This window comes from Artibeus jamaicensis, unplaced genomic scaffold, assembly GCF_021234435.1.
Source record: "Artibeus jamaicensis isolate MK-2021 breed Jamaican fruit bat unplaced genomic scaffold, CSHL_Jam_final scaffold_754, whole genome shotgun sequence".
Classification (NCBI taxonomy): Eukaryota; Metazoa; Chordata; class Mammalia; order Chiroptera; family Phyllostomidae; genus Artibeus; species Artibeus jamaicensis.
In genome coordinates this window covers 8,140,788-8,161,898 of record NW_026522054.1, presented here as the reverse complement: position 1 = coordinate 8,161,898, position 21,111 = coordinate 8,140,788, and the positions used below count along the sequence as shown (strand labels likewise).

The 21,111-nt window shown below is 62.3% G+C and overlaps 1 protein-coding gene across 14 annotated transcripts in view; it reads right to left on the bottom strand.

Annotated features, from left to right (window-relative positions):
- Positions 1–21,111, bottom strand: part of PPP1R12B (protein phosphatase 1 regulatory subunit 12B) — a 72,842-nt gene that overhangs the window by 30,611 nt on the left and 21,120 nt on the right. For 5 of the 14 annotated variants that reach the window (XM_053659626.1, XM_053659623.1, XM_053659624.1 and 2 more), the window contains exons 6-15: positions 20,330–20,404; positions 19,919–19,998; positions 19,208–19,344; positions 17,949–18,058; positions 15,968–16,168; positions 15,354–15,436; positions 14,421–14,546; positions 8,798–8,977; positions 1,998–2,088; positions 1,252–1,455 (exon numbers count right to left, since the gene is read on the bottom strand). In XM_053659626.1, coding sequence (XP_053515601.1) covers positions 1,252–1,455; positions 1,998–2,088; positions 8,798–8,977; positions 14,421–14,546; positions 15,354–15,436; positions 15,968–16,168; positions 17,949–18,058; positions 19,208–19,344; positions 19,919–19,998; positions 20,330–20,404 — 1,287 coding nt within the window. Of the gene's footprint in view, positions 1–1,251; positions 1,456–1,997; positions 2,089–8,064; positions 8,618–8,797; positions 8,978–9,729; positions 12,043–12,134; positions 12,294–13,921; positions 13,963–14,420; positions 14,547–15,353; positions 15,437–15,967; positions 16,169–17,948; positions 18,059–19,207; positions 19,345–19,918; positions 19,999–20,329; positions 20,405–21,111 lie in introns of those variants that run through there. The other 9 variants (XM_053659630.1, XM_053659629.1, XM_053659625.1 and 6 more) reach the window with 9 other exon arrangements.

The following is a 21,111-nucleotide window of genomic DNA, read 5'->3' as shown; positions in this document are numbered from 1 at the left end:
TTGCCTGAGAACAGACCCCACTGGCCCCGCCAGGGCGCCGTGCGCCCCCGGGGCGAGAGGACGGAGCCCGGCAGGCAGCCTCGGCTGGGCTCACCAAGACGGGGAGAGCGGCACCCCTGCTGCACTGGAGACCGCGTGCCGCTCTGTGAGTTATGGAGCCAGAAGCGACGAAACAGGGCGCTCTGGAGCCAGGCAGAACGTGGCCTGCACTCCCGCGCCACCACGGGCTGGCTGTGTTGCCCGAAGGAGCTCCCCAGTCCCTGACCTGCAGCGTCCTCGCAGGCCGCGCAGGGGCCCTGCCTCTCAGAGGGGCTGTGGGGGTTTGAGGAGACCAGTGCGGAGCTGCTGGGAGCAGAGGCCGGAAGCAGGCGCGTCGCAGAGGGCGGCTACTGAAGGGGCCGCCCCGCCGCGGTCTCAGCAGCCTGGCCGTCCGAGTCTGTGCAGGACACGAGGTGGCCTCCCCCACAACCGCACGGACCCTGCGAGACCACTGTGTGGCCGGGACACTTCTGAGAGCAAAGGAAGGGGACTGATAACAGCAGGGGGAGACGACGGGTGTGCAAGCGTGACGGCCGTCGGTGCCCACCAAACCTGGCCCCTCCCTGACCACGCAGTCCACGGCTGTCCACCACACCCGTGCGTGCTCAGGGCTGAGGCTGCTTCAGAAGCTCCGTGGTTTGTCAGCACCTGGACGTGGGCTGTGGGGCCCGGCGCCCGCAGCCAGACCCTCGTTTAACACGTCTGTGCGTGACGTGCGGGCTCTGTCTCGGCCTCCCCACGGTCACGAGCCCCTGGGAGAGCTGCCGCCAGAGTTCGTCACGTCAGCAGGTCTGCAGCAGGGCAGACGGTGCCGGGTACACTGACGAAGGCACGTTTCCGCCTGCACTGACTGCGCTGGACTGTGACCGCTCGTCAGCTGGGACACCTGTTCCTTAGTGGAGCGACTGCATCGGGTCAGACGCAGGTGACGGGACTTGCCGTGGTGATCACGGCCCAGTGTGGACGTGCACAGAACCACCACGCTGCGCACCTGAAGCTAACGCAGCACTGCCATCACGGCTCAGTGCACCTGGAGAACACCAGTCAACGCCAGGGGACAGAGCGACCCCTTCCTGCCCCCTGCGCAGCCCCCCACCCTGCCAGTTAACACAGCTGGCGATGCACCATGAGCTAAGCAGCGGACACACACGCCGAGGGCCAGGAGCAGAGCACCCCCAGCCGGCTGGCACAGCTGGGGCAGAGGCGGCTCACCTCTTCCTGCAGATCCCGGCCTGAGGGCTGGCGGCCCTGCCCGGCGTCCTCTGTGGTGGCCGTGGCCAGCAGAGGCGTCTCAGCTTGGCCCTCCGGCCCCTCGGTGCCCACGGGCTTCTGGCCGGGCTGGTCCTGGGCCTGCCGCTCGGCCCGTGACCGGCTGAAGGTCCGCTCTGCCTCCTGCAGGTCCGTGAGCGTCACCCCCTGGGGGACACTGCAGGTCAGGGGGCTGTGCCCAATCCCCCGAGATCTAATACACATCCAAGTCCAGGTGGAGCGGTCGAAACCGGGCCGCCCATCGGGCGCCGCCCCCCTTCCCCAGCTCCCCATTTATTACTGAATGGGACCCGTGAGGCATAAGCCCCCCCCCAGTGTAGGATCCAGCGGTTCCGGGCTTATTCCATCACCCCAACCCAACGTCAGAACGCTCAAGCTCCAAAAGGAGCCCCACCCTGTGAGTGGCCCCCGCCACCTGGAGCCCCTGCCCCCACAGGCCCCTCTGCAGCCAGTTTCCCAGGATCCGCCTGCACGTGGGGTCAGGCCTGGCTCCCTCCTGCGTCTGACCCGTCTGTCACTCTGCCCCCGCTCAGGTTCACCCCCGTGCCCACAGCACTGGCGAGGGTCAGAGCCTGGCTCCTTCTCACAGCCAAGTGTCGGCACTCGTTTCATCAGCCCCCAAGGAGTGAGGCCGGGGGTGGTCCCAGGGCAGGGAGGGGCAAAAGGGCACAAAGGGCGGCCGCACCCACCTGCGTGGACCGGCGGGTCTGCCGAGCTTGCCTGGAGCGCGCTTTCCGCAGAGACTCCGCCTCCTCGTCCCGGACGGGCGTCAGGTAGGACCTGCGGGGCAGGAGACGTGAGCCTTGGTCCGAGCCCTGGTGACTCCCGCCGCTGAGGAGGTGGGAGTCGGACCACAGGGTGGCACTGAGTCCCTGGATCAGCTGAGCCTGGTTTCCTTCTACACAAATCGGTGTCTGTAGTTCGGGTTCCCCGTCGTGCTCCTGTGGGACACTGGCTGCGGTGACGCTGTAGGGCCCCGGCCGGGTCTGGGCAGGGAGGTCACGGTGTCAAGGAGAGTCTCCTCCCTGTCTGTCTCCCGCAGGCGAGAATTTGTGTAAAGCAGTTTCTTCCCCTGAAACAATGGGAAGTTCACCCACCAGCCACTTGGGTTCATGATGCTCTTTATCGGAAGGTTTGAAAAAGAATTCAATTTCTTTAATTGTTTAGGCCTATAATTTCCATTTTGGTGACCTGATCAAAAAATGGGCAGAGCATCTCCACAGACATCCTCCCAAAGAGGACGCACCGGTGGCCACCAGGTGCGTGTGAAGGTGCCACGCGTCACCACCACTGGGGGGAAACACAAGGCAGGACCACGACGAGCCATCACGCCCGACGGAGGGCGGTTCCCAAAGACAAGAAGCGACGCGTGCTAATGCTCGAGGGGACGCAGGAGAAAGGCAGCCCCTGTGCGCTGTGGGCGGGGCCGGTCGCTGGCGCGGCCCCCGCGGAGAGCAGTGTGCGATCCCTGCGAGCGGCGAGAACGGAACCACGAGGGGACCCGGCCGTCCCTCGTCGGGGCGCGTCCTCCACGCCGCAGCAGCCACTGCACCCCGCGTTCCCCGCAGCATCACACACGGCGGCCAAGACGCGGGGGCCCCCTAAGTGCCCACGGACGGGGAGCGGGCGAAGGACGTGTGGCGTGTTCACGCGCTGGAACACACTGAGCCGCAGAGGAGGGAAGCCTGCCGTCTGCACCAGCACGAGTGCGCACCTGCAGGGCGCTGGCTGGGCGAGGTCGGTCAGAGAGACAGGCAGTGGTACGGTCAGACTCACACACAGGACCCAGAGGAACCTCTGCCCCCTCGACGCCGCCAGCTCCGAGGACAGACGGGACCTCCCTGCGCAGGCCTGCACAGCGGCAAGGTGGCCAAGGACGCGTGGGAGAGGGCGAGAGAGGCGCGTGGCTGCAGGGGAGGACGAGGCCTCAGCACCGCTGCCCAGGAACCGGTGCACTCGGTGCCGGGGTCGCCACTGCCCATCGACGCCCTTGTCCCGAGGGGCGGGGGGTGCCCTCCTGCACGGGGACCGTGCACGTCGTCTGTCCTCAGGCGACTCTCCTGCTGCCCTGTCCCGGTGGGCCGTGGACCCTCTGTGGCCAAGGGGCTCACGTCCGCCGTGGTGATGGGGAAGGGTCAGGAAGGCACACTGTGGGCAGGCACAGGGGCAGCTTCCACAAAGCCACCAGGTGACATGCCCCCGGGGGCTCTGGCCCAGGACAAGTGTCCACCACGTCAATACCCTCGCCCGCTTGTGCCTCCCGCACTTGTCCTCGCACACCTGCCCCTCGTTCTATGCCCAGGGGGGCGTCTGGTGGCCTCCACTTGGAGGCTGCTGCCCCCAGTGCCCTGCTGCCTGTCTGCCCAGCTCTGGAGACACCACCGAGCACCGAAATGGCAGCTGAGGCTCAGGGCCTGCCTGAGAGGCCTACTGTGCGCCTGGCCGATCTCAGAGGCCTTGCCCAGCCTCTCCCTCCTGGGACACCCGGCCGAAGAGACACATCACCTGCCTCGCAGCCTGGGCGCTTTATGTCTTGAGCTACGGCTCTTGTGGGAAGGAGAGCCCCGGGCCAGCCCGCAGGGCCTCCAAGCCAGGGACACCTGTGCCCTGTCTGGGAGCCCTCCCCCGGAGTGTGGCTCTCCTGTGGACGTCCCTGTGCTGCCACCTGCTGGGCACCGCACGTAAGACACCCCCATGGCCTGCCACGTGCCCGGCTCTGCGATGGAAGGAACCCCGACAGGAAGCCCCGGGGCCGCGCTGGTTAACTGACCACGCGTTCTGAGATCCGACCTGCAGAGGGTGAGTGCCCAGGGCGGCTGGCACTGGGGGGCCGGGCCATCTGGGAAGCAGGCTCTGCACTCAAGGGGCACGGGTGCCTGTGGTTGGGCCACCAGCTGGGTGCACCGCGCCGGGAACGGCGAGGACGAGGTCAACCGCACACCCACATGGGCTCTGGGACGGTCCCGCCCAACTCCACAGTTGTGCGTTTCATCTGGACACTTGCCCTCCGTGCCTCCAAAGCCAGTCAGGAGACATCTCGGCCACATGTGCAGAACGGGCACTTCCACCCAGAGGCCACCTGACACGCAGGGGCAGCACTGACCGCTTAGGCCACACTGGGCACCACACATCCCCGGTGACCCCTGTTCACCGGCCCCTCTGCGATGGCCCACATGCACACCCGCCTGCCGCACAGCCAGGCCCAGGCGGTCTTTCAGTCCCCCTACCCCTGGAGCGCGGTGACCCAGTATCCTGGGCCTCCGGTGTCCACAACCCCAAGGAGAGCAGTGGGGGCCACTGCCACAGCAGGTCACCCCAGCGGAGGTCAGGCTGGCAGCACACCTGCGCAGCAGCTTGCCCGGAGCCCGGGGGCCAGCAACTAGGTGGCTGCCCTGGCTGTGCTCCCCCAGGGGACACCAGAGCCCACTTTGGGGGCCACTATGGGCAACCATTTTCCAAGTTGGGAAAAGCAGCTCGCAGGAGACAGGGCACAAGGTCCCTTGACGCTCAGGAGAAAGAACCCCGGTCGGGAGGAGAGGAAGGCGGTGAGGACACCGAGGGGCAGGCGTTGGGACTGTCCCCACTCCTGAGTGTGAACTGTTGTGCCGAGGACCCATGTGACAGAGGCCACTGTTCCGGGAAACTGAGTTTGTGTCACAACAGCCGTGCTAGTGAGAAAGGCCGGGAAAGGCGATGGGCTTGCACTGCAGACCGAAGCCTCACCGCAGAGGCCTCGCCCAGCCTCTCCCCCTGGGGCGACCGGCAGGAGCCATGCTTCCTCCCGCCCGTCACTGGTGGTCTTGCAGACCATGCAGGGGAGCCGGAAGGTGGTTTCCTAGTGCACACACTTGTCACACAGCTGCCGACGGGGCGCGCTCTCCCCCAGGGACGAGCCGTGTGCATCGGCAGCACTCCACCGCCGCGTCCAGACACAGGCCCGCAGGGCACTGCCACCGGCTCCACAGGACGTCACTGCGGAACCATCATCGCACTGTGGCCCGGCCCCCACGGGCTGGTCACCTCCTGGACTCAGGGAAGTGCATTTCGTCCCAGCGAGCCGGTGGCAGTGTGGCTGCAGTCACGCGGGTGCACAGAGGGTGGCGGCACCTCGGTGACTGGAGTCAGTGTGTGGAGGACATGCCCTGGGAGTCAGTACCAGGACTGTGCGGGTGAGCGGCCAGGCTGCACCACAGGGGACGCGCCATCTGTGCCGGCCCCTTGAGCCACTGGGGCTGCAGGCTGGGGCCCCTCCCGGCTCGGTCTGCAGGTCGCGGGGAGACCGGGGAAAGTGCCACAGGACACACTCACAGTGCTCGGACCTGCCCGGCGGGAGGACCCTCTTTCCCGGAGCCCTTCCCAGGCTGATAACAGCCCGTCCTGAGCCTGCCCACAGACGGGTGAGTCAAATGGCTTTTAGAAACCATGACTCAGAGTCCGGCTGCTCGGTTTACATTTCCAGCCTCCCGAGGAGGAGGCCAAGTTAATCCGGGACAGCGTCACCCGAGCAGGAATAACCCTGTGGCTCATGGGGACCCCCAGGGACTCGGCCAGGACTGACCATGTCCTGACCCAGCAAAGCAGAGCTGAACTTGGGCTGTTTTGGGAGAGCAACCATTTTTAGTTTCTTGTGCTGAAAAGCCGCTGTAGCCACTTCCATAACAAAGAAAGGGCGCCTGTAAGAAGGAAGCCATAAAATGAAGGGCAGGGGCTGGGCGAGCGGAACCAGCCGTGGAGGGCAGAGCGGGACGCGAGGACGCCTCTCTCTGAGGCTAATATTAGCCCTGGGGCTGTTTCCACTTGGTTGCTAAGGAAAACTCAGAGCTTTGGAAACCCAGCCCAACCCCCACTGTCCCCACTGTGTGCCGCTGGCTGCAGGAGGCCCGTCTCCCTGACAGCTCCCTGCTGACCGCTGCCCCTCAGTTGGCCAAGCCCATGGGTCTCTGGTGCCTGGAGCTGGGGACCCTCACACCGGGCTGCCAAACCCAGCCCTGCATCCCCATCTCAAAGAAGGGGTTGCATGGGCTCCATGAGGAGGGAGAAGAGGGGTGGGGTGCGCCCCCTCCCCACCAACCGTGCTGTGGCAGGCAGCCCATTCTGCCATGCTCTCAGGACTCACGTTCCCCTGCCCCCCCCCCCAAGTGTGACGAGGATGCATTTGCGTGCACTCAAGCTTTGCAGGATGAAAAAAGGAACTTTGCAAACCCAAGATCGTGCCCTTCTTAGGACAGGTGGCTGTTTTAGAAGCCCCGCCCCCAGCTCGTGCAGCAAAATCGTAAGTTACCTACAACCCTGCACACCTCAGACCTGGACTCTGTGCGCACCTCAGTGCTGACGGCCACCCTCACCGCCTGACCCACATCAAGGACCGCCGTCCCTGAGGTGAAGGTTTTCCAAGCCGCGCACACTCCCTGGTTTCTCGCTGGGTGTCCCCGAGCATCCTTTTGCACCCCGCTGTGACCATTCGGCCCCGTGGCTGTAGGCAACCTCCCCAGTAAAGAGCAAGGTGTGAGGTGGAGACTGGTGGTCGGCCACCAGGTGAGCACATCCACCAGGCCCCGCTCAGAGCTCGTGCCTCGGAGAAGAAAGGCAGCCCTGTGGGGCCCACAGCCCACGAGCTCCTGGTGACTGCAGAGAGCTGGACTCGGAGACAGTGGGTCCACAGGCCGGGCTCGGCTGGTTTGGGGGCCCCACTGGTCCCATGGTCGCTAATGGCTTCCAGGAGACCCGGGAACGCTGCCGTGCCCCTCCCCCTGCTGTCGTGGGGTCCCATCAGGAGAGCAGCAGCCTCAGGAGGAGAATCTGCACCCAGCAGCCTCTTTTAGAAGGAAAATTTAGCTGTTTTCACACACAGTTTTTCCTGTCAGCGCATGTTTGTCTGAAGAGAGAAACTAAACGGCTTTAACTGTGCAGCTGTGCAAAGGATGTTTTATCTGGTCAACTCATTCAGCAGCCAACATGCCCAAGGGCCTTCCCCGGCCCAGGGAGCAGTCTGCCCCACACAGCCCTGGTCTCCGTGTCTGTGAGAGAGACCGCAGTCACGGGTAAACTCTAGTCACGCCTCGATCTGACCCTCCCCTCCTGCGGGCTGCCCCTCGGGCCGTAAGTGCGTCCCGGCTGCAGCTGGGGCCTCGGTGAACGGGTGCGGCCAGAAGAAAACATGCAGGACACGAGCCACATCCATGGCAGGGACACCCCGTGGGCCGCGGGCCACAAAGTCCCAGGAGAAACAACCCACCCTGGCGGCCTCTCCAGGGATCGGTCCCGTGTGGTGGGGCCGCGCTGCCTGTTCTTCCAGGACCGTGGCCTGAGGAACGGACTCCGCCCCTTTTACTCGCACATCTCAGAAGGGTTTTCTCGGCTGCTGAGAGACAGCTCTCAGTTCACAGAGGCCGTCTCAGCTATGTTGGAGCAGAGTGCTGCACCCCGGGACCGGCCCGGTGAGCCTCCCCGGGCAGGCAGCCCCCGGCAGGTCACAGCGGCCAGCTCTACAATCAATCTGTTGGCCCAGGAGTGGAGTTTCTTCACTTTTTATGTAAAGAAATGTAAAGGAGGGAGGGAGGGGGGGAGGGAGGGGAAAACACTGTTTTCTCAACTCAACATCATCTCTCGTTTCTTCTGAGTTAGGTTGTTTTGTGCAATAAACATTTAAAACCTTCTGCTTATTGTATCTTGTAGGTAAGGTTCTCTGACTTACTGAGCGTAAATACACACTCACAAAATAAAGTCTTCCTCTAGGTATTCAGAATCAAGTAAAGTCAAACTTCGATCGCGTTTTTATTGAGTTCGCCTCCTTCTTGCATCTGAGAAGAGGGGGCCCCGCCCGCCCCCGTCTTTGGAGGGTCTGACGCCCCGGGCAGGCGCCCTCTGTGCGCCTCACCCCGTCCAGGGCGAGAGGCGGCCCCTTCCCCTTCGCCACGTCCCCCCGGGTCTCTGAACCCCACGCCAAAGACCTCCTCTCGGCTTCCACCCGGAATCTCTCCTGTGTCCATTCCTCTCTGGAGCAGACACCACAAAACCGAACGTGTCCCACAGTCACTGTCCTGCTACCACCGTGCTGTCATCGAGTCTTCACTTCCTGTCCTGGGGTCCCTCCCGCAGTAATGAAAACTCCACATCCCTGCTCCATTTCTCTGAGCCCTTTATGCCATCACTGCCTTCCTTTGCTGCCAGTCATCATGGACGACCCAGGGCACCGCAGATGGTCCTTCTCCGTGTCTGGGTCTCCACCACGAGGGAGGGGACACGCCTGACCGTGACCCCATCAGACACACAGAGACGAGCCAGCCTCTCTCCATGACAGAACAGGCACCTGCACTCAGTAACCAGAAATGACCGCGACCTCCACTGGCAATCTCCCCAAGGCAGAACCCGGACCCCGAAGTGTGCGATGCGAGTCTGTTCTCAAAGCAGCATCTGAGACGGGGGGGCTTCCCACCCGCCTGGTGCCCCCACCTCACAGGACCCCGGACGAAACCGCCGCACGACCCACCTCCGCTGGTCCCTGGCTCCCGCGGAGGAGTCCAAGCCGGGTGTGGACAGCAGAGTGGCCGCTGAGACCCCATTGGCAGGGCCAGGCAGGGGGCGGTTGGTGACCACACACAGTGGGGTGTTCGACGAGACAGAGTCTGTCTTCTCTGCAGGGGAATCAGCCGGGGGCTTGCTGGGGGTCCTGAAAGCAGAGAGGACAGGCACAGAGGACGCGTTCAGGCCGGCGCCCCGCAGAGCACAGAGACCGGGTGTTCGAGACGGGCCGAGCCAGAGACTCTGCTCACTCGGATGGTCGTCGGCCGGCTCTGTAAGTCCTGAGCTCCTACACCTTAGAACAGAGTGGTTACATGTCCACATGTCCACCCGACATCCTCCGCCTCAGGAGTGACATTTTATACAACTTGTTTTGCTTCACATTAAAAGTTAAAGTATTAGCTAAGGTACCAGGCAAGACAATGACACACGCCAGAGGGTGTCTGCACTCCCGAGTGGCCCCCAGCCCCGGCTGCACACGCCCACACCCAAGAACGAGGCTGCCGTCACGGCTGGGTCTCCTCCGCCTGCCCGCGTCCTTGGCAGTGCGGCCATGGCCGTGCTCGGCCTGGATGGAGACTTGCCCCTCGGACTGTGCAGAGATACCGGCTAAGCTCTGCGAGCCCGGCAGTCAGCCCCGTCCTCCGCCTAGCCGTGGTGCCCTCCACTCAGCCAGACACCCAGCGGTCTGTGTCCCCGACGCGCGGGCTGCACGTGTGGCCTCCGCCACGGGCTCTCCAGCAGCAGGGCCTGTGGGTGCTCACAGCGGCTGGCACGACGAGGGGGCCGACCCTGGGCTCTGCCCCCCACCCTGTCCCCCGCTCTCCCGGCCCAAGTCACAGGTCCAACAGCAACTCCCGCCGAGGCAGGGCCAGCAAGGGCCACCAGGACGCCACAAACCTGGGTGTTTTCCCCTCCGCACCACGATGGAGGACGCTCCACAAGCTTTCCAACAACTGCATCGGAACAAGCCGCACACAAACCGGCAGACCCTGGGAGTCTACACACGGCACCTGACGCAGAAACAGGTGCAGACGCAGAAACAGCAGCCCGGGAGCAGTGTCGAAAGGACAGAAGGTGAAACTTTCTGTCTCTCTTTAATTGAAAAGACCAAAACAAACGATTCCGCAGACTTCAAATGTGCACAGGAAATACTAATAAAATTAGCCAGAACCAGGGCTATAAAAAGGTTACTTGTCAGCACCTCACCTGAAGCTCCTTCCGGGCTGATGACACGTCTCGGTCTGTGTGCAGGGGAGTTTCATCTCGCCAAACCACGGGGCGGGGCCTGGGCCGCGAGTGTGCCCCTCACAGCGAGTGTGAGGGGAAGCTCTAGAGCGCAGGCCAGAGGCTGTGGGGCCCCCTGGGGCTGCCTTTCAGCCGCCTTAACCTCTCTGACCCTCACTGGTGAAGTGGGGACGATGGGCCTGGCCGGTGTGGCTCAGTCAGCTGGAGCGAAAGGCTGCGGGCTTGGCGGCTGTTGGGGTGCCTCTGAGAAGGCCCCGAGACACCTGCTGAGCTGACAAGTGGGAGGCACTCACTGGTCAGTGTTTCCCTCCCTACTCAGTAAAAGCAACGGGGAAAAGTGCCCCTGAGTGAGGGCAGCTGTGTGCGCACGTACGCATGAGGGCCACGTGGGCAGTGTGCTCGCAGGGCAGGTCCCGTGCTGACTCAGCAGAGCAGCCCACCCACGGCGCTCGGCCCGTGGCCCCGAGCAGACCTGTAGGAGCAACGTGAGCAGCAGGCACGAGCCACGAAACGCACGGCCCAGGCCTGGCTCCTGCCCCAGCCCCACCTGCCGGGCAACCCTGGCGTCTCCGCTTCCTCACCGATGGCGTGAGGGTGGCATGTCACACACAGGACAGCTCCCTGTGAGATGCTGACATGTGTGCCTGCGGCAGCCAGCTACCTAACCCATATTCCTTCTTTTGTTCTTCCTTAGTAACAGAACCATTGTATTACTGAGAGCAGCAACGTACTTGGTTGAAAATCCACATTTTCCAAGGTCTCCCCGGCTGACAAAGGTAGCCAGTGACACAGAAGCAGAAAATAGTGCTTTGGGGAACATTCTCAGAGGCATCCTTCTTTGCACATTCCCCCCTTTCTTCCTGTTTCCTGTCTAGGAAGGCAGCCACGACAGCTGGTGCTCTGGCAGCTATTTTGGACCACAAGGCAACCAATGGAAACAACCCAAGCGCTATGATGTGAAAAGGAGGAGCCTGGATCCTTTGGGACTGTGGAGCTGTGGGCCAGCCCTGCTTATTTCTAGACTTTCCTGAGAAAAGGAAATAAACACTTTTGTCACATGCAGGCCATCACTACTTGAACTTGCTACACCGTGTGAGCAGAACGGATGCCTGTGTGGTTTCTGGGTGGGTCCTGACCCAACGCTCGGCGCCCGGCGGAGGCAGCGGTTGCTCCCCCAGGCCCGGGTCTGCACGGTCGGCCCGGGGGCCTCCCGAAGCATCGGTTCCCCCTTGATGGGGATACCGTTTCCCTGCCCGTGCAGGTGTGTCGCTGTGACAACCCTACACCTTTCTGCGTCGTCACGCAAGCTTTTGTGAATGGGCCGTTGTTTGCCTGCCCCTCTGGCCAAATGAATGGCCACCACTGGTTTTCGGCACAGAAGCTGGAAACGGAGAACGATCTTCAAGTGCCACCGTCAGTGTTTTGGCGGCAGCGCCATCACTGACATTCTTGTTTTCTCTGTGTCAGAAACAGGACCCCGAGAGGAGTCCCTGTGTCCACAACCACGAGGAAAAAGGTGTCTGCCACACACAGAGCCCCACTGAAACCATGGCAGCACCCTCTGTGCCTCCCTCAGGACATGTCCGCCCCCAGGAAGACGCGTCCCTGCCACACGGGGTTCGGACCAACACAAGCCCCTCCCTTCCTGCGGCGAGTCCAGCAAAACACTCCGTGGCTGGGGGTTTCCAGGAGGCTGCAGGTCTCCTGGAACAAGAGTGAGCCTTCCTCCTGGTTTGGTTTGCGAGCCGCCTTCCCAACACGGGTGGTTTTGCGTGGAATCTGCTACAGTGGTGTGACCCTCCGACTACAGCCACGACCGGTGAGCTGATGGAGGGACGGAGGCAGTCCGTCCTCGGTGCCAACCCCTGAGCACACAGTGACGACTGTGACGACAGGTGGCGGCTGACATCACAGCAAAAGCAGCCTCACCAAACGACGGGCGCGCTGCAGGGACTCCTACGGCCTCTGCAGTGACAAAGCTGCTTCAGCTCGCGTCTCGTGCATCCAGAGGCGTCAGTGATGACGACCGCAGCTGAAGCGGCTCCGAGAGGCCTCACCTGCCGTGCGGTGCGGGTGCGTAGCGTCAGCACTGCTGGGCAAGAAGAGCAAGCTGCCCCACAGGTGGAGGGGCCGCGGGAACGGGTGAGGCGGCAGGTGGATGGTGGTTGGCTGAAACGGAGGGACGCGCGGGGCCACTATGGCGACCAAGGGAGACACTGGAAAACACACACACAGCGCTCCTCAGGACAGGCGGCTGCCCCCGCACCCAGCGCCGCCGGCCCCCCATGCGGCCCTGGAAGGGACGCAGGACAGAGAGGGCACAGCACTGGAAGAAGAGAGGCCAGGTGGAGCCAGCTGCTGCCAGCAAGCAGGTGTCTCTTGGTTCCCCAAGAAGGGAGGTAGGAGGACAGTTCAGAGGCAACCAGAGAGAGCACGTGGTGGGTGCGGCCAGGAGAGGGTGGAGCAGGAAGTGTGTTGGAGAAGCCTGAGCGCCGGTCATGCACCCCCCCCCCTTCATGTCCGCCTGCTGCAGGCAGCTCTGGGAGGCCGAGTCCAACCCAGAGTATGGAGAGCTGGCAGCTGAGACTCGACAGGACAGCACGGACGGGAGTGGAGAAGCCCTGCGGAGGGGGGGCCCCGAGGTGGGTGTTCCTTGGGGTGGACTTCCAGTTCTGAGGACAGAAAGCCGTAGGTGTGGGTGACATAGGACCGGATGGCTTTTCTGATCTAACCGAACGTAGGTGAGAGCTGTCCCACCTGTAGCAAGCCACCGTCTGGGTTAAAAGTTTTAAAAAGCTGTTCCTGACCATGACAGGAATGAGACACTTGAGGGGTAACCGAAAGAGCTATGAACCTTCTCTGGAAAAGATGCACTCTCTCGGGCCGCACACTAGGACTTTCGCCCAGAGGCCGGAGCTGACCAAACCTGCAGTGTGCGAGGCTCGCACAGCCGGGCAGGCAGTGTCTGCTCACACTTGCTCTTTAGCCATTGACAGCATGAGAGCCTTTGCTTTCAAAAAGGTCCTAAGATGCTGCAAAACCAAAAAAAAAGCTCCAGGGGTGCAGGAGAAGAGCTGCGGAAACCCCACGTAGGTAGTGTGTTCTCCATCTTTTCTCAAAAAACACCCACATCACGAGCCTGCGCCCCACCCCCCAGATGGCCCTTCCCCCTCCGTTGCCCAGTTACGCCGAGCGGCAGGGACCAAACCCCAAGCTGCTCCCTCAGCCAGAGTCCAACACCCCCCAGAAAGGAACCACCTGCCACAGCGCCTCACGGCTACTGCCTCTTTGGCTGGACTGTCAACACCATTTTCTCAGAAAAGGCTTGGGCCCAGCCACGGGCAGTGCGGACAGATGCCTCAGCCTTGGAGACCACGGGATACCCGTCTCAAGAAGCCGGGAACACGGGCCTGAGGCAGACGGGCCCACTGAGTGTGTCGCTCCCCAGAAGAGCCCCTCCTTGAGGGGTTCCCCCAGACGGGGGTCCCGCCCAGCAGCCACGCTGCTCCTCTTAGAGCTCGGGGCTCGGACATGAACTAGTAGGCCAGACTCTTCCCATCAGGTGGAGACGAGCTTTGATCCCAAGCACAGTCTAAGGTCAGAGGTGCCTCCTGCTGAGGGTCCCAGCACCGAGGGGCAGCTGAGAAAGAGTGGGGGGTGAGGGGTCAGAGTGCGCGGTGAGCCAGACTCTCCCGCCTCCGCAGCAGAGGCCACCGTAAGGACTGAGGAGGCAGGCTGTAGAACTCGCAGCCCGGCAGAGGCGCTGTGCTGGTGGCCGGCCCGAGGCAGAGAAGGAGACTGCAGAGAGGGACACAGGTGAGGAGAGGAAAGGAGACCCATGTACCTTCTCTGCACCGAACTGGCGAGTTTCTCATCTTGATGGATCTGAGGGCCATTAAAGTCACAAAAGAAACAACTCAAGTCCCTCAATTGACAGGCTCTGTGTGAAACTGCTTCGGTGCAACACGAAGCTGCCCCTTCCCACCCTCACCTCCTGCAGGGACCCCTCCCCAGCACAGCTGGAGAGCACAGGGGGTCATCTCAGGCCATTGGCCTGCACAGCGTCCCTGGGGGCAGGCGCACTGGGCGGCTTAACAGGACCAAGAGGGCCGGTGTGAGTTCCTGCCTGTCCGTGGTGAGAGTTTGGGATTAGCTTCCTTTAAAGCAGTGAAGAAAACTCATTAATTTTACTTTCAAATTAGTCAATTGTCACTCCCACGAAATCTAAAAGTACTTCCCTTCCTCACTCATTCTGTGCGGCTCGCTGGCTAGAAAGGGCATGTAGTCGCGACCCCACACCCACGGCCAGAGTGGGGCGCTGCCCCCACCCAGGGAACCAGTACCTTTTCAGGTAGGTGGACACGTAGGTGGAAGGGGGGACCGTCTCTGGCGTCCCGTTCCCCTTGGCTTCGTCCCTCCGCAGCTGCCGGGTGTACGAGCCGCTCCTCACCAAGTTAGCAGCCGACTCTCTTTGAGGAGTGAAAGAAAACCATGCCAAACACGGGCCTCTACCTCGGGCCAGCACCCACCAACCTTGGGGGCGCCGAGGAGGTGGGCTGCATGCGGCTGAGGGGCAGGTGGGCTCCATGCCCGGGCCTGGCGCCCATTCCTGTGCAGGCAGAGCTCACTCGCTGAGCCGACCTCAGAGCCAGTTCACGGCCACAGGCGCTAGGCCCTGAGCCTTCCTGGGAGAGGGCACTCCTGCCCCCCCCACCGAAGCTCCGAAGCTCCGCAGCCCCCCTCAGCAGGAGGCAGGGAAGGGGCAATGGGGCGGAGTGGAAAGAGGCCAGAGGGGGACAAAGGCCTCCTGTGACCTTGTGAACCTCACAGACGAGAGGCTCCCAGGAAGAGCTGGGGCGGCATTTCTGAGACCGTCACCAGACAGATGGAGGCCCCAGGACAGTCCTCCCGGGACCCACACGGGCCCCTGGTCACCACGGGCGCTGCTGCGGTAACGGCTGCAGTTCAGCAGGTCTGGGAGGGGGCACCGAGAGCCCGCCTTTCTGACGGGGGCCTGGAGATACCCGGGAGGACTGCGGCCGAGAGCCAGGGGCCAGGTCGGGTTCCACTACAGGGCTCATGGATGCCTTTATTCAAACTGAGGAGGAGGAGGACTGAAACTTTATGTACTGACAGTTAGGAGCTGGTTGGGCCAATTACACAGCAACCCTGTCCGTGGCCGATTATTCTGGCCTGTGCTGGGCGTGAGAGACCTGGGAAGCTGCAGCCCCCGCTGCCCAGCAGCTGCCCTGAACAGGCCCACGGGGTCCGGTTACCTGTTCTCCTTCTCCTCAGTGTCGCGAGGGCTGCCGAGCCTCCGGGGTGCCAGCGAGCTAAAGTAGCTCCTGCCCTCTCTGTCCTGTGAGACCAAGACGGGTGAGGCCTGGGCAGCGGCCACACATGCAGGCTTCGGAGCAGAACACGTGCCCGCAGACCCTCACTTCCAGCCTCAGTCCTGATCCCGTGGGCACGTGGCTGCGAAGGGCTGGCTCTCACAGCCTCACGCCTGAGTTTCTGCCTCGAAGCAGGGAAAGTGAGTTTCTGCCACACAGGCAAACGGGCCTCCTGGGAAAAGCCAGGAGGCCCCACAGACGCAGCAGCGAGAGAGAACGGGCCGCCTGCCCCTCCCGAGCCTGAGGGACCACTGGGAGCGGACGCGCCTGCCGGTAAGTTGCTAGTGCTGTCGGCTGGCCCCAGCCCCGAATGAGCCGGCTGGACACTGACCCTCTTCCTCCCCGTGGCTCTGCCTGCCGGTTCCCTGTTCGCCGAGCGAACGACAGCACGGGAGCACCTGGACTGCACTCTCCGCACGCCCGTCTCCCAGGGTCCAATGAGGTCCAGGCAGCACCTGCGCTGGTGCCGACCGGCCCCCCCCAGCCCAACCCCGTACCCTGTCCCTGTTGTCCAGGAGGGCTGAGACTCGAGGGCTGGACGCTGAGCGGCAGAGGGTGGAGCCCCGGTCCCTCGCAGCTTCCCGGGCGTCGGCTGCTGTGCTCAGCGCGTTGTGGCTGCCGGTCTTTCTGAGGCCCAGGCGCCAGGAGGAGGGGGACTGGTCTCTGGGTTCCTGCAGCTGGTTGGAAGGGCCGCAGGGCTGCGGGGCGGAATCGAGCAGAGGGGACGGGCAGGGTGGGGCCTTCTGGCAGCCCCTCTGCCTCTGCGCGCCTCGGCCCGGCACGGCCACGCCGGCTCTCGGCTGCCTTGCCCACGAGCCTCAGAATCTCGCACAGCGGCCCTGACCACGCTGCCCTGGGGAAGCAGTCCCCTCATCCCTGAGCAGCCGGTGCCGAGCTCGGGCATGCGAGATGCGAGTCCTCGTCACACCTCTCTCGGCTGGCCTTGTCACTGAGAACAGGACCCTTGTCCAGGAATCCACAAGCTCATCTGGAGGATGGGGAGGGTGAGCCTATTCCCCGTCACACGCACAGGGAGCCCCGGAGCCCGTGTCCACCTATGTGTGAGGCACTGAGAGGAGCCTGGGGCCCGATCTGGTCACTCGTGCAGATCTGAAAGGCCCCGCGCCCCAGCCCCAGCCACACGTCAGGAACACCGCTATCTGAGCGTCGTTTCCTGAGAAACACGTCACCCTCGGGAAGTGAGCACAGGGAAGGCGCGCCCCGCCCTTTGTCACGTCGCTTCACCAGGAACCACGGAAAACAGCAGTGTCGGCACGGAGGCCGTCTGGGGCCCCTGGGGCCTGCAGGTGTCAGCTGCCGTCTCTGCCTGCCCCCGGTCCCGTCCCAGGCCACCTCCCAGGTGGGACGGTGACAGTGTGGCAGAGATGCAGAGGCCCGCGTCTCACGTCCCACTCATCTCCTCTCTTTGCTGCCATGGGCATGGACCGCTGCCGGCTCTGGAGGCTGGACTGAGGGGCGGATGCTCTTTGCGGCATCATTGCGGCCAAGCGGAGTAAGCGTAGGTGGGAGCTTGTACTTTTTAAATGTAGTGTTTTTCTTTAAAAGGCAGTCTGGTAACACCCTGAGCAGTGGAGGGGCCAAGGCCTCCCTGAGTGATGGGGCGGGGTGGCACCGTCACAGCCACGCCTCTGGGGGAAGCAGAGTACCGGGCGCCCCACCCTGGCACTGGGACCCCACCTTTCCAACCCAGAGGTCCCGGGCAGGCAGCACCCAGCCAGGCACAGAGCTTCTGGCGGCTGCACTTGGAGGACTCGGACCCTTCTCCGGCCCAGAGCCAGGTGCACTCAGTGGGCACGTCACCCTGCCCGGGCAGTGCTGCTGTCCCCTCCACGGGCTCCCTCCGCCTGGGCTCCCGACTCATGGTAAGACAGAGACTTGACTCAAGAAAGCGAAATTTAGGTGAGAAGTAAAAAAGGAAGAGCAGCCCTCCCAAGTCAGTGCGGGACGCTGAGTGCCTGCCAGCCCCACCCGAGCTTCTCGGAGACTTCCCTTCAGATGTGGGGAAAACGGGCCCCGGGCTTTTTTTTTTTGTCTCAGGCACTAAACACATCCTGTGTTATCTGAGTGCATTGTAGGCGAAGTCGTGTGGTGGCAGTTTTATGGCTTTTGAGGGCAGGACTCATGTCCTTCACACTCCCAGACCCAAGCGTTGAAGCCCTAACACCTATGCGACCACATCTGGAGATGAGGTGGTCACCCCTGAGCCAGAAAGGGGGTCCTCACCAGGAACGGCACCCGCTGGCCCTCTGAGCTTGGACCTCCTGCCTCCAGAGCCGGGAACTAGATTTCCACTGTTGAAAGTGCCTGCCTGCAGTGTCTGCAAGGACAGACTGAGCAAGCTCAGACAGGAAAGAATGTGTCTTTATCGTTTTGCAAGAACGTGTCCTTGAGGCCTTTCTAACTGTATGCTACTGCAGTGGGGAAACACAACATCCCAGTTAATTCCCAAACACTCACCTTCCGGGCTGAGGAGGCAGAGGTGTCCTGGGCTGGTGCTGGGACTGGCTCCTCCCCTGGACCCCTGCTCTCTGAGCTGGAGTGGTTGAGTGCAGCCTCTGGCCTTCGATCTGCCGTTTGAGACACAGGAAGCACAAGGGCACGGTGAGACATCTGCCTGTGTGTGCACACGCCTATGCTGACTCAGAGGTCTGCCCACTCCCCAGGCAGATGGGAGCGCATGCACTTGACCTCCAGCTGCCGGGAGAGGGAGACTCAGTGCTGTGACTGTCCCAGTGGCTTCAACTGCAACTCCCCTGCATGTAACTGACAAGGTCCTCCACATTATGTATCAAGTCCAAGTTCTTCAGGGGGTACATGGTAACACTCTCCTGTGGCCACAGCCAGTCCTTAAAATGGGCAGCGATGAGAAGGCCCGCTGGGGGCAAAGAAGGGGGCACTGACCGTTACACTGCAGGCGGGTGGAATGGGGAAGGTGGTCCCTGGGCTAGGAACAGGGCTGTGGCGTGATCCAAGGGGGTGGGGCGGGGAACGAGGGACGGCGGCAGGAGCACACCTCATGGCACTGCCTGCACTCAATGCACCGTGAACACAGAACAAGACGGATGTGCAGGGGTTTGGAGAGGCCCCAGCACTTTCAGGGCGAGCGGAGCCAGCTCGACAGAAACTCAGGTGTCAGTGAGTGGACGCCGCCTAACACTGCAGCTCAGCAGTGCTGACATCCTTGCTAGAGCTGCTGGCCCCCCACTTCCTGGGGCAACAGTTTTGAGCCCACAGAGACACGAGGAAAGACAGTGCTGTACCTTCATGGGGGAAACTGGGCAGTGAACCCAGACCTCAGAGGACCAGGGTCCAAAAAGCAGAAGGAGCTAATGCCTTAATCGTGGGCCCCACCATGGCCAAGTCCAGGGAACACAGATACCACCGTGAACTTGTGCCCAGCCCCCCATCTGCCCCCAACCCAGTCTCCTAGGTGGTGGCCACTGCAGGCCCCAACCAAGTGTCCGAGGTTGGAGCGGGCGCCCCTCGCACAGGGCTCCTTTGTGTGCCTTGCCCTGCGGCTGCAGGACAGCAGCTCCAGCTCGGCTCAGGGCTTTCACCACTGGGCTCTCGCTGGCTGCCTGCCGACTCGCCTCTGAACATAGAGCCCGCTCCATGAGCCTTCGAGGCCTCCTTAGCCTCGGCTCTCTGACCCAGGTGGGGGCGCACCTTGCACCTGAACACAGGGCCTGTGCACGCGGAGGGAGTGCCCGCATTACCTGCCTCCTTCTCAGCCTCAGACTCTGAGGCTTCATCTTCACCCTCCTCCTCCGAGCTGGAGCTGCTGGATTCCTTGTTTTCTTCCTCTGTTTCATGGGACTTGGGCGTCTCCTCTTCATTGAGCATCTTCTCTTTGCTAAGTTAAAGAGAGCAGCTTGAGCATCATGAAGAAAGGACAGCTGTCCCCTCGGTGCACTGACAGTCAGGTGCCAGGGGCACAAGGCTACGGGTCTGCATCCGAGTCCTCCTTGTCCCCTGCACCCCCGAGTCTGCCTCTGGAGACTGAGATGCACCACTGGGCTGCACAACATGACCGAAACAGCTCTCGTCTGTTCGGCACAGAACAGGGAGGGTCAGGAACCTCAGCGCTGGCTCAGCAGGTAAACAGAAATCACTCAACAACATCTGTGTCTGCTGTGACCCACTGGGACCCTGCTGGCTCGGGGTGGAGGGCCCTGAGCTCCTGGAATGTCCCACTGGGGAGGCAGCTGGGACTCAGGCCCCTAAAATCAGGGAACAGGAAGCACTGCACAAGGTCAATTTGTCCTTAAACTCCAAACACACCCCTCCGAGTCCCCCCACACATCAGCGCCCCTCCCTGCCCTTAAACGCTCCTACACATTTGAAGATCATTTGGCTAAAACAAAAGTCTTTAATCTCATAAATCCTCAGGCAAAGTGGGTCGCATACACACACCCCAAACGTCTTACTTCTTAAAGAGTCCACTCTGCAACCTGCTGCTCAGGTCTGATTCGATGAGCTTATTCCGTGTCTCTTTTTCACTCCGCAGCTGGAAAGTGAGACGGGTGGCACAGATCAGCAGACACGAGAACTCGAAAGGGCCCTGTCCTTCTGAGGAGCATGAGGCCAACACCGAAAGCAGGGCCAGAACTCAGGTTTGCACACATTCTTTTCCAGAGCCCCAGGGTAACTGCTCTTCTGTTGTTTTTAACCTCCAGCTGCCCGAAGGCTTGCGTCTAACGAGTGGACTTTACCAACCATGGCTCCTGGGACTTTCCTCCCCACTGGCCCTCCCCGAATGCAGACGTAACTGGAGCCCCTGGCAGAGTGGCCTGGGCGGGCCGAGGTGGTAGGACAGCTTCTCGGCCCGGCAGACTCACCACACTCTGCTTCTTCTGCAGCATCTCCAGGTGCTCCACGAGGCCCTCGTCGGCCACATCGAACGGGGTCTGGCCCTGGCGGATGGAGAGAGGGGCACCGTGGCCATGTGCCTCCATCAGAGCACTTGCCGGCCGGCATTCACTCTGCGCCCTGACTCCAGCCACAGCAGCTTCCCCAGTGTGCGGCTCCACACTTGGAGGAAGCCGTCCTCTATCTCCGAGAGACGGTGTGTCCTAGCGGGGGTCTGGCATTTCATGAAACAGCACCGAGAGACTGGCCATGCCGTTTGAGTGCCTGTGGCCCGTGGCTGATAACCTCGTGCCGTCTCCCCTGACCTGCAGCTCGATGGCCCTCATCATTATGGCAGATACGACAGGGCCTCGGGGGCTTCAGGAGGCCCAGGACACGTGTGCGCGTCACGCCTCGAACCCGGCTCTGCTAGGGAACACCTGCACAGGTAAGGACCTGGCTCAGCAGAGGCGGGAAGGAGGCAAAACACCACTGACCGAGGGCTGTGTCTCTGGACCCCCAGGAAACTCCCAGAGGTTCCGCGGACTCAAGGAAGCGAGCATAGTAACATGGCATCAAACAAACTCGAGGGTCCTTGTTATTTCAACGTTTTACAGTGACTGAATGTGAATGGAGCTCAGTCATTGCAAGTCTTTGAATTAAAAATAAAGCAAAGCCCTGGCTGGGTTTCCCAGTGGGTTGGAGCATCGTCCTGTAACCTGAAAGCTGTGGGTTTGTCCCCTGATCAGGGCACATGCCCAGGTTGCAGGTT